The sequence below is a fragment of the Falco rusticolus genome, chromosome 5 (genome assembly GCF_015220075.1).
Source record: "Falco rusticolus isolate bFalRus1 chromosome 5, bFalRus1.pri, whole genome shotgun sequence".
Classification (NCBI taxonomy): domain Eukaryota; kingdom Metazoa; phylum Chordata; class Aves; order Falconiformes; family Falconidae; genus Falco; species Falco rusticolus.
The window spans coordinates 63,089,626-63,107,578 of record NC_051191.1 but is presented as its reverse complement, the minus strand read 5'-3'; the positions used below and the strand labels follow the sequence as shown (position 1 = coordinate 63,107,578).

Here is a 17,953-nt window from a genome sequence, read left to right as displayed (position 1 = left end):
TCAACCCTATCTGCAAATTACAGAAAAAAACATCCAGAAGACCTTGGTGGGAGGGATCTGCTGTGAATGAATCAGAAGAGATCAATGAAAAGTGATGAAACACTTTCATGTTTTGGAATTTATTTTCATTCTGTTTCATTTCTGGCATGCTTTGATACAAAAGTGCCACACAGAATTTCAATTTTTATTTAAAATAAAATCAAACCCTCAAAAATCAACGTAGTATATTGACAGCATGCAGAGTACACACTTTATGCCTGACAGTACAAGTTGTCTCTAAGAATGATCTGCTTTATAGACAAAAACTACTTTGTGTGCATTATCAAGGAACTGCAGTAGTTCATTCTAGACCCGGGAATTACATTTTCTGGATATTCCAGGTCACTAAGCCTTTGGTTTTAGAATTTATGCAGCTCTGGCACATTATTACCTCATAAAAATGCAGCACCCCTAAGCTATCGATATTTATGCAGCCTAGTTATCCTGCTAACAAAAATAATTGCACTCTTACTTACTTGCAGAGACTGTACATACCTGTTCTCACCCAGGAAGATTTCATCAGCTGAGACACATTAAGCTTAGGATAATGAAAGGCTGAGGGAAAAACAGAATGGAGGAAAAACATCCATAAGAACAGTATTCTCAACAACATACACAAACAAGAAGCCACTTCATAATTTATACTGTCAGTAAGCATCTTATTTACACAGATGTATTACTATTCCTGAGGCTATGCAGACACAGCATTCAGCAAAGTGCTCCAAACATACACTCCACCCCCCCAGGTTTGTCTCTGAACAAAAAGAGCCTAACTGAAGCAGTCAGATTTATTACCTGAATGATTTCAAGCTGCTGTACTGAGGTCATTGCTCCTAGATATTTAAAAGCTCATTCTGAATTGTGTCTCTTACTGAGCTAGCTGCAGGATCAGGCTTTTGCTCAAAGGGCAATGAGGCAACTCAAGAGTGTCTCAGAATGAAAGTAAGACCTTCTCTGAGGCAGAAACTACACAGAAACACTAACTGTAAAGCAAAAACCTAAATATATCTGATCTGCGTTTCAGGCTTGTGCAGGGGGAAGCATTTAAAAAACACCACCTTGATATTTTTTTTTTTTTTTTTTTTTTACAAAAATCACAAATAAATGCATGTAGAAACACAGCTGTAGAAAAATCTCAGATTTCTGTGTTCGGCTTGGTGGCTTCAACCTTTCTTTATTTCTGATTTTTTTTTTTTTCCAAAAAAAGCTCTGCTCCACAGTGAAATCCTTGCCTCAGTGATGTAAAACTATTTCTGCTGACTTCAGTAGGCCTAAGATTTTTCCTAAGGTTTCCACTGGAGAGCAGTAAAGACATGTTGGGAAACAAGCAAAGATGGGGGCTGGGCCAACAGTTTCCTTAAGGGAAGTCTTAAGCTTCACTATGGCAATAAGAAAAAGGAATGATCTTAACTTTCTCAAAATATTTAATCCAGATGCAGTTTGCTAAGCATTGTACAAAACTTGATTTTTAAACAATTTCATGGATAGAAAGAATGCAGCACGTAACAATTAAATGACCTGGTCCAAGCCAATGTCTTTTCTCCATGTCTTCAGTTGTAGACTAGTTTGCCACTATTGCATGTTTCAGAGAAATAGAAAATTAAATTTTTTCTAATTTAATCACATAATAATTTATAGAGTAGCTGACCTCTGCCAGCATACCTAAACACCAATTTTTGCCCCTTAGAAAACTTACAAATTGTGTTAAGCCAAATCAAAAGAATCAACAGTTATGTTGTACCTTTTGTTTTCATAGACTTATAAATAGCACTATGAGGAAAATAAATGACAATTTGGTTATTCCACCTTTATTTCAATAATAGCACCACTAGCTTCAAGAGAACTACCTGGGAGATACATTGTGACTTACCGTTCACAAGGGTATCAGAATACGGTTCTTTATTCTGAACAGGAAACATTGGCCCTCTATACACTGACCAGCATGCATCACATTTCCAAAATTCTCAGACACACAAAAAGCACCTCGAAGTCCATTTAAACACACACATTTATTTTTGGCATCCTGCAAGACTGTTCTTCTGATTGTGGCTTTTAGATTGGAGTTGTATGTACTCTGGTCGTGCAATTGTTTACTTCAATTTAAAAATACAACCTGAACAAAAAAGCATAAACTGAACTGCATCTCTTTTTTTTTTCCAAAGCATGGAAGGAGCAAGATAAGAAAATCAAAAACCTTCCAATGGCCATAAAGCTTTGAACTACTAGCTGTTGTGAACATTTTCTTCTTTTAAACCAAAATCATGTTTTGCCTCAATACTTAATGTGCTCTTCACACTTTTTCTAATTAGTACTTGAAAATGATTTAACTCATGCAAATTGCTGGATGACTATTCACTTAAAACTTTTCATGGAATTAATGAAATTTAAAAATAAAACAACTTGAGCAGAAAATCATGAAATTGAAAAGGAAGATGTGGCGTGATCATTGGCAACTAAGGCTGGGTTCTAAAACCTGACAAAGAATGCATTAAATGACAAACACTTCTGAAATTGAGACCATGCTCAGAAGTCAGAAAATCCAGGCTCCAGTTCTTATTCCACAGGTCACAAGTGTCTCACCAAAACGTGGCCAGATCTTGAGCTCAGCTAGAGTCTCAGTGCTGCAGCAAGATCATATTTGCAAAGACTCCTAATGCCCCCTGGAACTAATGATTGAAAACAGCACAGACTGATTATTGTTCTGAGGGGGAAGTTAGATGGACTAAATGCAATTATTAGTTGGATTGTAGCTGGTTTGCTAATGACTATAGATGCATTAATGAAGCAGATGCTAGCATCATTAGAAGATTCTAACACGCAGCCCTGAAGCACTATACCACGTAACAACATTGACTCAATGATGACCAAAAAGGCAAAGGGTCACCTAGTCACCCAGAAACCTCCTGACAGCAGTCTGAAGGATACCACTTGGGCAACATGGCCTTCACCAGATGCTGCCACAAGGATCTTTGATCCTCTCATATAGAGACATGTGGGACATGCAGGATAGAACCAGTACCATACCAATCATCCTACATTTACCAGAAATAAGAAACAGTAATGGAGGGAATGCAGTATTTGGAATAAGGCAGCATCAACTGAAAAATAAGATTCCATGCAAATATGGGGGTGTGGGCAATAGTAACACACTGTATCTGTTAAAAAACTTGATCCAAAATCTACCTAGAAAAAAAATGCCAATTATTTCTGGAGTCTTTGGACTGTATCATACAATTTTATATTAACCTATTGCCCTTGCAGCATCTCCAAGATACCCAAAATAGATGCCACCCAAAGTGCTACTTATGACACTGAAAAAACAACAAGTCCCAAGGCAACTCTCTATTTGAAGTCATAATAAAACCAAAGACATTTATTCAGGGTACATTTATGAAAGCCAATGTTCCCCACCTAGTCCACAGCTAGCTTTTGCCTGTCTGCAGAGAAATATTCCAGCCATAGAGATACCAAATATATTCTTTTCAGTTGTCTTTAAAGAATGTTAAAACCAAGACTAGACCTGCTTTTCTTTCCGCTGACACATAGTTCACGACCATCTAACCAGTTTACAATCTGAAATGTGGTACGTACGGTGGACAATGCAAAATACGCAAGATGGAAAGTGTAAACTGAACATTTGAATATAAGCATGTTGCTTAAGTCACCTACAAGTCTGTGGGGGGAAAAAAGAAGTCTGGCAGTTTCCAGGCTTAGCTACTCCAACAGCCCTATTCCTTCACAGAACAGTCCATTCTGCCAAACTAGCAACTTTCACTACTGACCCTGACTCTAAATGAGTGCAAAAAAGCTGACAAAAAATTCCTGCTGTTAATGATTTACTGCACAGGGACAACCCACACAGAAGTATAAACAGTACATATTAGTTATGTGAAAAAAAAAAATAATCACACCAAACCAGTGAAAGGACTGGGTGTGAAAGGCAATGTGAAGTAAACAAGCGGCAGGAAGCAAATACATTTCTTCAAACAAGGCTGGTATTTGAGATATCGATGGCAAGGTCTCACTTCACTTAACAGTGTTGAGATACAGCGATATTACACAAGTAGCTTTTCCTCAGTATGAATCAACTTCAACCCTGACAGCTCAGCTCACCTACAAATCATTTCTTTTTCTTCAGATGCAGACTACAAAACTTCGAATCATATACAGAGCCCTCAAGGGAAAAAGAAAAAGTCACCACTAAGAGTATTAACTGTTAGCATGCCTGATAACTAAGGCACAAATGGCATAGAACAGTATGGTATGGAACATTTCATATTTACATATAAACAAGACCATGTGTAAATTATTTGAATGTAAATATGAAACATTCCAAAATTCCCCTCAAAATTCACACTGAAAAGCAGAGGGTTGCATATTGATTTGCACCAAGCAAAACAGCTACCTATGGAAGATCTTCACAACACCTTCTCTGCTACAACTGCTCTGTAGCCCAAGGGAGAACATGAATGCAAAGAGTTCAGGGCCTAGAAAACAAAAACATTCAGGCATCTTCCTGCCAAAGTAGCTTTGAAGATCTGGCTGTTGATCATCCTCACAGACTGCTGAATAAGATGGTTCAAGAAATATCTGCCCAGCACTGCTGAGCCTTTGGACATGATTTTTGGCTCTGAACACTGAAGATCAAAAATCCTTAGCCTCAAAATACAGTCATAGCAACAGTGCAAAAAACCTATTGAAATAGCTAAAAATAACCAAGTGTATGTCTTGTTTATAAAAGAGTATGAACTACATTCATTATTGTGCTTGCTGACACTCATAGCTCTAACAAGTTGAGAACCCGTGTTTCTACTTTGCTGACTTATCAAATGGCACCATAGCTGGTATTCCAAAACACTGACTACAAATATACCGAATCACTATTGAGATGAAGTTAGATTAGTTCAGATCAAAATAAGCTGTCCTCCAGCGGGCTCAATCTACAGTAAATTGGAGTTCCTCTAGCAACAAAGTAGTCAAATGCTGGCAAGGTGCTCCTTGCTTTAGGGCATCACATCCACGAAACCCTCATGTTTTCTACATTGCAAACATTTGAAAGACCTCATGATTCCTAGAAGTTCTGAATTAATAAATTGAAATATATTTATTTTGATTTATTACATGTATTTTATTGAATACAACATTAAATGTTTTGAAAATGGGGTCTAGACAAATTTGAACGTCATCTTCAAAATTTCTTTATCAAACTAAGAGACACCACCACCACCACACTCAGGCTAAGGTCTCCCAGGCAAGCGTTACGCACTGTTGGCAACATTCATTCGATAAGCTATGGCTGCAGTCAGGTGGGTCACTGAAGGCAAGGATATATGCATAGCTTGTTCAGCTGCACCATCCCTGTTTACTGGGTATGTGCACCAAAGAAACAGCATTTTTCAAGAGCTCCAAAGAGGAGAATCTGAGAATAAAGTGTGTATCATGATGGACTTAGTCACCATTGATGAGTAACTCTGCCTTCCTACACTAAGGGTCTGCTCGAGGATTTGAGGTTTGGTAGCATTTGGGACATTTGGTGGATCTGAAGGGAGGAAGAGTAATTTTGTGTCTGAAGTCTGGAGGCCTGTGCTGGAATTTGCAGGAATGAAATTACTGCACAGTTGGCATTCTTGTTTAAAATTGCCAGCAGGAATAAACAAACAATTCCTGGTGCTTCAGAAAACAAAGTTATAGAAATAACTCACCCCTAGGCCTGGATATGCCACTGTACTAACAGAGGCTAAATCTGCCTGGCTGTAACAGCCAACATCTACATTACTTCGCTGCAAATCCTCAGAGTAGCCAGGAAAAGAAGGGGAAATCCAAACACTGCCTCTCCCCAAAGGCACTGCCTGACTTGTTCACTCATTCTACTTTCCATGGCTTTCTCATTAACACGTGCGCCATCACAGAGCTCCACCGGCACTGGCCAGGAATCAGCCCCACTGGCCAGGCACTATAAGCATGCTGATAACCAGGGAAAGCTCCTGCTATAAGCACTAAAGAAATTATCTTCAAATTTCTTAAGTACCATCAGAAAAGGAAAATAAGGAGAACGGTGTACATGCATGTTTGTTTAATAGCAATGTTTTTCCCCTATAACCAGTCTGTGTTTCAGGATACACCGGCCTGGGTAGAAATTCTGTTATCATTTAACTGGCCTGTAGCTCCACTGCACAATCCAGAAGATGGATTCTCAGCAAGGGGCAACAGGCATATTCACTACAAATATCACTCCAGAACATGTGGACAAAACTAATAACAGTATGACCAGATGCGCATACATCACAGAAAAAAAACCCAAACCACAACAATACTGGAAATATTACCCAAGAGACTAGAAGTTAAATACACTGTAGGGCAAAGGTGCAAAAGAGATGACACAGAACAGAGAGAAACATCTTTCAAGCAATCAAGGCAGGAGTAACATTTAATTTGAATTCACTGAGAGATAAGAGACCATGGTCTGCAACCTGAGAAGCTCTGCAGCCTTGCAAGGAACAAAAGAAAAGCCAGCATCTATGGACAGGGATTCTCAAGGCTTTTGGTGCTGGCTTAATTAAACACAGCTACCACTGTACAGGTACAATCTATATGAGACCAAATGAAAGCAGATATGTTTAAAGGAAATGAGTCAACAACATCATACATTTTTTCAATTGATTATGGGAGCAGAGGATTCAAAAAAGCTGAAAAATGAAATCAGAAAGTTTCAAAAAATTAGTATGTTTAAACTACTTCTAGTCATAGGGAAAGTACCCTGTACAATCATCTTACACAGATTTAAAGGTGCTGTGGAGAACAACTTCTGTTGACAATCACTCTCCTTACAGTATCTTCATTGACATACTGCTACACAGCTGCACAATTAACAGCAGCTACCATTAGGCCTGATTTTCCACTAGACATTTAACTGTATAGCAAGCATCACCATCATATGTTATGCACATATATAGCTCACAAAAATAATCTTGAAAATTAAAAATCTGCATTGGAAAGCACAGTAAGATATGAGAAATGGGGAATTAATGGACTAAGTTAACAGTAACACCCACCAGAGAGAAAGGCAAGCACTGTTCTCTCATGATCTTTCTTATATTCGTGAATCATTTGTGTCATCAACAATCCATTAGCGTACAAGGGTAAATGCTGAGTTTAGAAACTTGGCTTATTTATAAGACTGAGGTAATCTGAAAAATCTAACCAAACATAAGTTGTCAAGCCTAAGTGTCAAGCAAATTCTGCTAAGCAGCCAGTTCCTATTAATCTAAGTTTAGCATGGCCATGGACTGGTAAAAAGGACTTGCAATGCAAGTTGCAGACAAGAAGCAAGAGATATACTTAAAAGGTAATACCTTAAAAGATAACAGACTACTCAAAAAAGCACTGCTGCTAATAGATAGCCCAGACGGACTATACAGGGAAATACAAACCTATGTTACCAGGCTTTCTAAATCTCAGAGCCAGTTAGGCACAACACAAAGCCCAAGGTAGTGAACCTCGCTGAGAAGCAACAAAGGGCTGCGCAGACATAATGACCAAGACACCCCTTGGTTGCACCTTAAAGCAATACTGAAGTGACTTTTTTTAAAAAAAAAATACCTAAACTAAGACCAATGGACTAATGAAGGCAGGTGTATTGGGTCTGGCTGAGCCCCATAGCAGCCCTCAAAGTTCTGTGCTTGTATTGGTAGCTAGAGCTGGTGATAACACACCAGGGACTTGACTACTTCTGAGCAGTGCTCACACAGCATCAAGACTGTCTCTCCAAACCCACCCACCCACCCACCGCCACAGCAGACAGGCTGGGCAAGATCTTGGGAGGGGACACAGCCAGGACAGCTGACCCAAAGTGACCAACAGTATATTCCATACAATTTGACATCTGCTCAGATATAAAACCTATGAAAAAAGAGGAGAAAGGGGAGGCATTTGTTATTTTTAACATTTTTCTTCTGGAGCAACTGCTGCGTACTGAAGCCCTGCTTCCTGGGAAGTGGCAGAACATCACCTGCTAATGGTTAAGTAGAGAATAACATCTTTTGTTTTCCTTCACTTCCACATGTGCAACTTTTGCTATTGCTTCATTGAACTGCCTTTATACTGACCCACAAGGGGTTTTTCCCCCCATCTTATTTTCCCCCCTCCTTGTTCTGTGGATAGAGTAGCTTGGTGGGCACCTGGCGTCCAGCCAAGTCAACCCACCACACCAGGTTAAGTACAACCAACCCAGCAACAAGGTGCTGTAATACTGATATGCACTATGTGAGCAGAGATGGGCACACACTGCTCTGCAGAATTCATGATACAAGTTAGGCACTTGAAACTGCATTATCACTTACACACAAAGTTACTTTAAAATTGTAGAGAAGAAAAAATACTAAAGTATTTTGCAGTCTTGGCAAACAGTAAGTACTCACGTTCAGCAATTTGCTGCACAGGAAAGCCCAGATAGAAGCTGAATTCCACCACGGACAAGTTTCTTAGCTGCTCACTGACTTCGGACCCGTTTAGAAAACCGTACCTATCTCGGACAGCAAAAACAATACTCACAGGGCCTTGCCGAAATGCTACCCCAGGCCTGCTCAGAGTTATATTCAGTATCTGAAAAGACAATATTGAAGCAGAGTCAGCAAAATCAAACCATTGGCATTTCTATTCCTTCCCTGACAGATTTTTTTTTTTTTTTCCCATAATATGAAGGGGGGTCAATTCACATCAAAACAGGAAAACCTGTTCCAAATTGATTCAGCCTGCTGAGTCTCAGAAGCAGCAAAGTTAAATGTGAATTCCTCTTCCAAGAGTTATCTTTTAAGGTCAACCATAATCCAGAAAGATCTGAAAGTTACAGTCCAGAAAACAATGGGAAAAAAACCAACTACCTAGAGAGGCAGTCAGCAAAATAAACTACAGATAAAGAAATCTTAGATGAATACTAAACTGCATGCATCAGACAAGAAGAGACCATGGTAAAGAAAGATCCTGAAAATGGATGTTCTCTTGGTCAAAACCTTCTGCACCATGCACGCCCAGACCCTACCACTGGTTAGAAGCCTTATTTTGGCACAATGTACAAAGCAACTGTGTTCATGTAGACAAACCTCTTCTAGACACTAAGGAAGCATTTTAAAACAAAAGTTTGCTAAGCTGATAGTCCAAGACATTGTTTTGCGTGTTCTGTCTTCAGTTTAGCCAGTCACGTTGTGTCATTCAGTTGTACAATTCTGAGCATTTTACCGAATGCACTATACACTACTTCAGGCACTATAATGTTTATGCCATTTTTCATGCTATGGTTTTATTTAGGGTACTATTTATGGTGCCAGTTAAATAACAATTTTTTTACAAATTTTGGTACTATAAGAAAGCTAGATTAAATTTAAGAATTCAAACAGAAGAGGGAGTTGGTCTCATTAAGCTGAATGACTGACCTTCCATGGAGTTTAAGGCTCTGCTATGTTATTCAGTACCCAGCACACAGGCAATACATTTCATATGTGACGTTCCAGTAGCAACTGCCACAGACATCATATCCTGCTGTAAGAATTTCTAGACCTCAGAAGCCACTAGCATGTTTGCTCACGTAACAGCAGTGTTAAATTCCTCTATTCCCTAACAGGATCCCCTAATGATGGCAATGAGAGCTAAAAGTTGTCTTCCAAAAAAAACATTCTAACCACACCCTACTCAGTAATAGTAAAATCTCATGCAAATGACTCTGATGCAGGTTGGGGCAGCCTTTATGTGAAAAACTAAGTCCTGTTTTAATCAATGATGCTTTTGGATATGAATCACCATCTTGAGTAATTTTTTTCAAAAACTTGGAATCAGAGGGCTATGTGGTACCTTATCATTTTGTAGGGAAAAAAACCCTGACTTCATGACAAAGCCTCATAGTTCTAAATTATCCAGATGGCAAGTGGTAGCCAGTGAATATGTAACTCAGTTTACTGGCTGGATGAAACACAGGACAGCCAAAGGTGAGGAGAAAAAGGGACCAACACAAAACATGCTAATCGTCTTACCTGCACAGTGAAGTTGTAGAACTCCTGGCGTTTGCTCACCTCCATGAATGCCATCATTAGCCCCTTCTCAATGCGCCGGCTAAAGTTGCAGAATGCAACATCCACATTTCGAGGCACAAACTGAAGCACTGAAGGCAAAGAGTACATGTTATTCCTACAGACAAGTACTTCCACAAGAGAGAACAAAATGAGCAAAAGAATCCACAGGGCTATCACTTCTTCATGGAATTCAGGACATATTCTGTGAAACACTGGCTAAAAATACAACAGAAATAATTTTGTATTGGTGCAGTAAGTTCTCTACTCAATATATATCGCAGCAGTCATTAGACTAGCAAAAGGTATTAGTGACAAAACACCCACTGTTTTCCACTTGTATACTTGAAGACATCCACTACATACATGCGACTAATTTTACATGACACTGGTCAAAACTAGACACTGATCTGCCACACTGAAATCCTTAGTACCCAATGGATCAATGAAAGTCTTAAAGAAAAAAGCAACAAATCTCTTTCTCGTAGCTTGAAATTGAGTTTAGCTTATCTAAAAGACGACATTTTGGGTCCATTAATACACATTATCAGTCTAACAATTGCAAAATACTTAATTAGGAAACAATCTTTTATATCTAGATACATACATCCTAGTCTTTCACAGGAGAGAAAAAAAGCACAGAAAAGAAAGTGAGCACAGAGGAATGCATGTACATCTGTGGATTTCCTGGTATCATCTTACCCAAAGACATGCCGTGATTAGGTTGTAGACCAATAGCAATGTTATACAAGGTTCAAGAACAGAAAATATGTCTACTCTCTATCTATATAACCATGTTAAGCAGAAAAAGACATCACACCTGCACAATTAAAGTGATGTCTTACCACAGTTATTAACAGAGCCGAAACAACAGAAGAAACATACCTGAACAAAAGTACTATGTTTGACATTTAATAACACTCTGCCTATACGCTCAGTTCCTGTCACTACCTCATTACGCAGTCAACCAACCAGGCAGGTGGTTTTGTTATACAAATAGTGCCTGAAGATTTTAAATGATACCATTGACTCTCAAAATCTATTACATGGGTAGATATTTTACTTTAGATTATTAGTAGTCATGGGCTTCACAAACTGCTGCCACAGAAAGCTGAATACTACATGAGCAATCCTCCTGCTCACATTATGTATTAGCAGCCAATCCTCCTACATTATGACAATTCTAAAAAATAGCACTTAACATGGCATAATTTGAAACTTGACTCAAGCATTATAAAGTAGCTGCACTGTATGAGTAAATTCTTCACAGAATTTTTTTTCTCTTCTCATATTCTGAAGCAAGAGAAAGAGCACGCCTATTTTGCAACGTGCCAAAAAAATTTTCCTGAATAAATCATGAAATTATGGGGTTAACCACTTACTATTTACCATCTCTCAACCACAGATCCAGCAAGTATTTCGCTAACAGCCAAGAATGAAGATTCACAGCAGAACTCAGGGTTCTGACTCAACCTTGCACACCTAATCCCAAGTGAAGAAGTGTGAATCGCTATGAAGCTACATGGCCTCTTTGAGTCAGGAAGAACTTACCTGTCTGAACTTGGAATCTGTTATCTGGCACAGTGAAAGAAGGATGCAGTGAGAGGATCATGGGGGCCTCACCACGAAGAAGACTGCTGTTCACAAGCACATTTATGACAGCTACTGCCGTGTAAACAAAAGGACCAGATGTCACCAAGAAAACAAATCTGGGGGAAATTTTATAAACCTACAAAAAAAAAAAAAAAAAAGAAATTTCTTCAGCGTGAAATCTGGCAACACTTTAGACCTAGCCTCACACATTTCAAAGCCATATCATCAAGAGGTAGGAAAATGCAGTATTTATTTTTCGAAGACAGAGCAGAAGCACAAACACTCCAACAGAGCTGTGCCTTGCAGCCTCTGCTCCGGTGCATCAGAGACACAACTCCCATGTGCTAGGTGTGCCTACTAGAATCACTTATGTACAACACACCAGTCCCAATACTTCTTGACTTATCACATCCCAGCATAGCAGGCACTACCCCTTGCCTGCATTCCCCTGGAGTACATAAGAGTTCCCATACAAAATTGCTGTTTACTTACTGAACCACTTACATAGCTTCTGCATTTCAGTCATACACTGAATCAGTCATACACTGTACAGTGAATACATTCCTATATCATTCACATATGACATGCAAGGAGCAAAATAAACATAAGCTGTGTTTTATGGATATAGTTTTCACACTAAAGAATGCTTTCTTTCAGAGAAAACTATATACTTATTTCAGCACAGTTATCCTCTTCCAATTTATCTTCTAACTTTGAGTCTTCTTAAAAAACCCGAGGAGCCCTAGTCACCATGTAAAAGAAACGGGATTGTAAGTTAAATATAAACCTAGATGAATGTTTCCATGCAGACACTCTTATCTACCAATTCTCTGTCACCTAAGTAAGAACAAACTGAAGGCTTTTATTTGTTTAAACATATTGCAGCATCTTCTCTCCTTCAGAGAGATTCTCTCAATATCAAGGACACTTGTTTCCCACCTTTCCCCTCCCCACCCCCTTTGGTTTACTCCCCCAGTTTGCTTTATTTACCTAAGGTCCAACACAATGGCCTCACAAATCAAAAACCAAAGCCAGAGACCCAAAGATTCTGATAAATGTGCACTCCCTAGACAAAGAGATGCTAGCACCTTTCAGGCTTTGTGCTGGTGATGGGATACGTTAGATAGACTTAACTTCAAGATCAGCCTTACAGAAAAGCACAGCACTACTTAAATGGTGACCCATGCGTTCCTTACTGGTATTCCTGCAACAGTGTAAAGTGATGGCAATTGCTGTTTAGATGAGACAGAAAGCAGCTCTTTCCTGTCCTCTATGAACATGCATTTCAAATAGATCATCTTGACCAGAAGAAACTACTTCAGTAGCAGAAAGAAATAAAAAAAATAATAATCTATGCTGCTCATTATTCATTTCTTCCTTCGTAGCCCACAAATATATGCAACATCCAGCTTTTATTTTAAATAGATTTAGACCTAGAGAACTCAAATTTAATTGATATGAATAATATGCACAGCTCTTTTCAGCTCCTGTTATCTGAAACGTTATCCTTTTATCTCAGGATGAAGTGATCTCTGCAGCTTCGGTTTGTCAAACAGAAACAGCAGTTATAATGGGTAAAACATGCCAGAAGAAAGTTGCCCATTACTTGCAAAGGGGACTACTTAAAAAGGTGAGAAAAAGGGGACTTAGAATCACAAATCCCAGTGACAATTTGCTGGTGATTACTAAAGCAATATATGCTGAGGAAGAGAGGTTTAGTGTAGCCAGCATACACATATGCACTAGCGTCAGGTATTTCAGACAAGAAAGCAATCCCCTGTTAACTCAGCTGTCTCCACCTCTGACCTGCTGCAATGCACCATCAACACAATGAAAGCAGTCTACCCTCAACACCCCCCTGGAATTTTGCATTGACTTTTTTGTCATAACTGCTAATACTGTCCCCTTTGTGCTTCACTGCAGCAGAAAAGTGACAGCAACTACAGAAGAATGGAAATATAAAAAACAACAACCACCTTTTAAGTGTAATTTTGAGGTAGGTAAATTAGAACTACTACAGGTCAAAACAATAGCTATTTCTGCTTGTGTCAAGAGTTAGCACTCTACAACCTAATTCAGATGACAGAAATAATATAGTCATGTCACTATGATGCTGTCTACAAGCTAAATCATAGAGAAGTTTGCAAAGTTATGTTGGATAAATGAGCACAGCTCATGCCTCTTGATTCATGAATGAGAACAGCTCCTCTTGGCACAGTCCCAACCATTCAAAAGCCCAGCCATCCACCCAACCCTCTTGGAGGTTTCACCTCTACTGCCAGGACAGTTAGATGCTAACAGATTAGCTAGCTGAACCACCACATTTTAGAGTGACACTTACTAAAGTAAACAAGCACAAATTTCTTATATAAAACAAGTACAAATTTCTTAACATTTTGGGCCAGAAAGCCAGAGAATCATGCAAAACTCCATGTGCACTTTGGAGCCATTCCCACAGCAAAAGCAGAAACCTTCAGTAAGAACAGAGAACCCTTACACCACCTCAAGAAGCCATCCCTTCTCCAAAGTGCAATGGCTAATCCAACTCTGCTGTTTCCAGGGAAAAACCTCTCATTCAAAAGAGAGTGCTTCTACTACAGAAAGTTTCCAAGCCTCCATTTACTAGAGGCTAGAAGAGAGGGGGAATCATATGCTTACTCTGTGCCTTATGATGTTCCCTAAACATTTGCTATTAATTATTGTCTGCTAAAATATTTGATTAGACACAACTTTGCTACAATCTAATTCATGCTTACACTCTACTGTACTATGCTGTGTAAACACCTGGCAGAAAGCATAAACAACTGATTTCCTTACCACCACCTTATTAAGTATCCCATAAAGAGCTTGCAGAGAGCATTTGACTTCCTGAAGATGGACTACAAAGGCTCACAGGTCTTAAAAATGAAACAAAGCTTCTGCTTCTATGCGCTTTAGGATCCTAAGGCAACAATTCTCTCACCATTTTTATGCACCTGAACAATACCAGCCAGAATTCCAGCAGCCATGAATAGTGATGAAATCAGTGCAAGCCCACAAGGTGGCATCTTTGAAGGGAGCATTTAACTGCCTGACAGTGAACTGATCTTACTTTAAAGGCAGAGGTTTACTAATTTTGGATTACAGAAGCCAATAGGCTAAGGACGGCCCCCAAAACACACATTAAATACAGCAACCAAGTGACTGAGGTATACATTATACTGCATGATAAAACTCCAAGCCCAAATGAAGCTGGCAAGAAGCTTTTTCCTGTTGGCACAAACTTAATGGCACCAGCGGTCCCAGCAGCAGGTCACTGCCAACACTATTTTATTTCACACCCCAGTGCAACAGAGCTAAGTCAAGGGACCACTGTATAATAGATCTTATCCAAGTGTCATAAGGTTTACATTAGCGTAAGTTACCAAAAATTTCTCTTATTCAAACAATAGGGTCTTATTCTTTTGCAGATGCAATACAGTGAGACCAGCTGGAAAGAACTTTAAAATTTTAGGTTATTCTCACTTTGCTGTAAGGACTTTTTCTAGGAAAAAAATGACAAAAGCTTTTTTCATTAGGCAGGATTCAAGCCTGCCTCTTTTTTTTTTTTTTTTTTTTCCACTTCAACAATTCAGAATATTGGATATAATAAAGACACAGAGACCAAAAATTCAACTGAAAAAGTTGGAGGGTGGGGCAGGGGGAGTTTTAATCAGTGTTAAACTTGTTTTGCATTTCAGCAGCAGTTATATCCATTGTTGCCATGGATTTTATTTTTAAAGCATGCATTACTACAAAGTTAAATTTAACAAGACTGTCTCCTGATTTACTGTGCATTACATCACAGCAAGGGAACAACATCTGTGAGCTGTAATAGGAGACACAGTAAAAAAGTAGCTTAGAGAAGTGCACAACTTTACCATAACTTGCAAATGTACACAAGGTTCCAGAGTACTCTTGACTAACAAAAGTTAAGTCTGATTAATTAAGTTTAGCAATACACAAAAACTGTTTAAAATTTTGCATTACATCACCACTCAACATATTGATACTATAGACAGCTCTTTTTTTAAAAAAATAACAGTTTTGTTAGTACTCTACTGCTAGAAGTGAAGACATTTGCTAGTGATTATTTTTAATGGAAAACCAATACCCAAGGCATCACAAAGAACACATATGATAGCAGCATTCTAGCACAAAATAAGCATAACTGATTCCACAGAGATGTTCTCTCCTTTTGATAAAAAAGAATTTGCAATGAATGAAGCCAGACTAACTGCATTATTTATAAAAACAGTTGCTTCTGAGAAGCCTTAGGGCCAAAACATCCTATTGAGAGCTTTACAAGGCAATAGTGGGCATGAAAGAAAGGAATTTAAAGGGCAATAATATAAAGAAGCAAGATATCAAATGTTTGTTTCAATCAACCTTCAGATATTTACCAACAGATTTTATCTTACTGCTATTACTGTAAGAAAGGGTAAGCGCTCCCATATTATTGAGGCATATAAGGTCATTAAAAATTAGTGTAGTTCATCATGAACTTTTGACTTCTACTTGACCACACCCGTTTGCAAAATCTGAAGGTATAATTCACAAGCCACAAGAAAAATCTCTTATTTACAAAAAACCCTAACATGCTTACGGGCAGGTATTGTTAAAGGACTTAAACTACATGTATTGCCACACACAGGGGCAGCTCACTGTGGCTGAAGTTTGGCAGAAATTTGTAACGCTCCTGTCTTGACTGAGTAGTAGAGAGGTTTATTCTCAAACATCAGACAGGAGTTGTTTAATTATTGAGTGCAGTGATTATGGCAAGAGCTGTCAAAACACTTTCTCCACACAGATCAGCAACCAGAAGTTAAAGGCACCAAGGGATTCTGTGCATGGAGAAACTCAAGTTACGTTCAACAAACTGCTACTTGACTTCGTAATGAAAATGAGATCATAGACTCAAAATGTGGTGCTGAGCTATCAGAACTGGACGAATGCAGACATGAAAAATTGCAAGTGCAGCTGAACCTGCACCTACACCATTAATTCCACTAAAACATTTAATTTTGTCCCCAGTGTTTAAGTATCTGATTATACAGCAAAGGTACCTCCAAACTACCTCTGCAGTCTTTTCCTCTCAGATAGAGGGTTTGAGACAAGAGGGGGGAACAAAGCCTTTAAACGTCATCTGAACCAAACACTCACTTTGAGGTTAGGAAAGAACACTGAAATATTTTTCAAAGATGATCCCTTGAACATCAAAGCACAAGAAGCTTTCAAAAAAACCCAAAAAACCAACACCCCAACCCCAGAGCACAGCAATTCCTAGCCCTGTGAGTGGAGGACGGACAGGAGTCACACCTACTTGAAGGCTTAAAAATAACATCTTACCATTGCATACCTGATTTTTCCCCCCATTTTCCATCTGCCAAAACCTGCATATGGGATTTCACCACCTCCCCCTGCAAGTGTTGATGGCCTCACTTAAAACACAAAATAGCACAAGACCATGCAGAAGGTTTTGCTGTATTTAAGGTGCTAAGTATATATAATCAGATAGCAAAAGAAACACAACTCTTTAGCAGGTATTTTGGAGGGTAAAAGCTTTCCAATTCACCAGCCAAAGGAGGTGAGCAGTAGAGGCTGGGCACTGCTTGCTCACCTCTGGTAAAATCAAGAAAGGTCTGTCCTAAAAAATGATGACATTCCAGAAGTAAAAAAAGCTGATTTTATATTTACATTAAAAAAAACCAAAACATGACTAACATTGAAGTCAGAATAAACCTCTCTCTGATAATAGTGCCACATGGGTCGTTTTTAAATCACTTTTAGCTCGGGAACTAAACCCACTATCATATTATATTGATCAAAAAGTACTTGTACACACTTCATACCACTTACCTCCAGCTCTACTGATCGCCTGAACTGAACTCTGAGCACTTCTCTGATGGATTCACTGACATTTTGTAGAACAGCTCTTCGGGCCAACACTGGAAATTAATGTCCGTCAGTAAATACATTTTAGCTTCATCTGTTGGGCTTTGGTTCAAAGCTGCATTTTCAATTGTGCAATGCATGAAAAAGCAGGCAATGAGATCAACTGCATCAAACGGGTAAGACAATGGACAAGGAAACAGGTAGAGGTGCGAATGTATCCTAAAAAGTGACAGTACATACAGTTTAAGGATCTCCAGGCTTAGTTTCTCTTTTGTTTTGTTTTTCCATATCTAGTATCTTTAGCATTCTAATAAAAGAATCTTCTGAAGAGCCACTGAGGCATTCAAATA

The 17,953-nt window shown here is 38.8% G+C and overlaps 1 protein-coding gene across 5 annotated transcripts in view; it reads right to left on the bottom strand.

Annotated features, from left to right (window-relative positions):
- KIAA1549 (KIAA1549 ortholog) overlaps positions 1-17,953 on the bottom strand; it is a 153,023-nt gene that overhangs the window by 58,768 nt on the left and 76,302 nt on the right. For all 5 annotated transcript variants that reach the window (XR_005104460.1, XR_005104461.1, XM_037389185.1 and 2 more), the window contains exons 3-7: positions 17,568-17,656; positions 11,649-11,826; positions 10,062-10,189; positions 8,457-8,640; positions 535-594 (exon numbers count right to left, since the gene is read on the bottom strand). Coding sequence is in view for 3 of the 5 variants with exons in the window: in XM_037389185.1 (XP_037245082.1) it covers positions 535-594; positions 8,457-8,640; positions 10,062-10,189; positions 11,649-11,826; positions 17,568-17,656 (639 nt within the window). In the remaining 2 variants the exon portion in view is untranslated. The remainder of the gene's footprint in view (positions 1-534; positions 595-8,456; positions 8,641-10,061; positions 10,190-11,648; positions 11,827-17,567; positions 17,657-17,953) is intronic.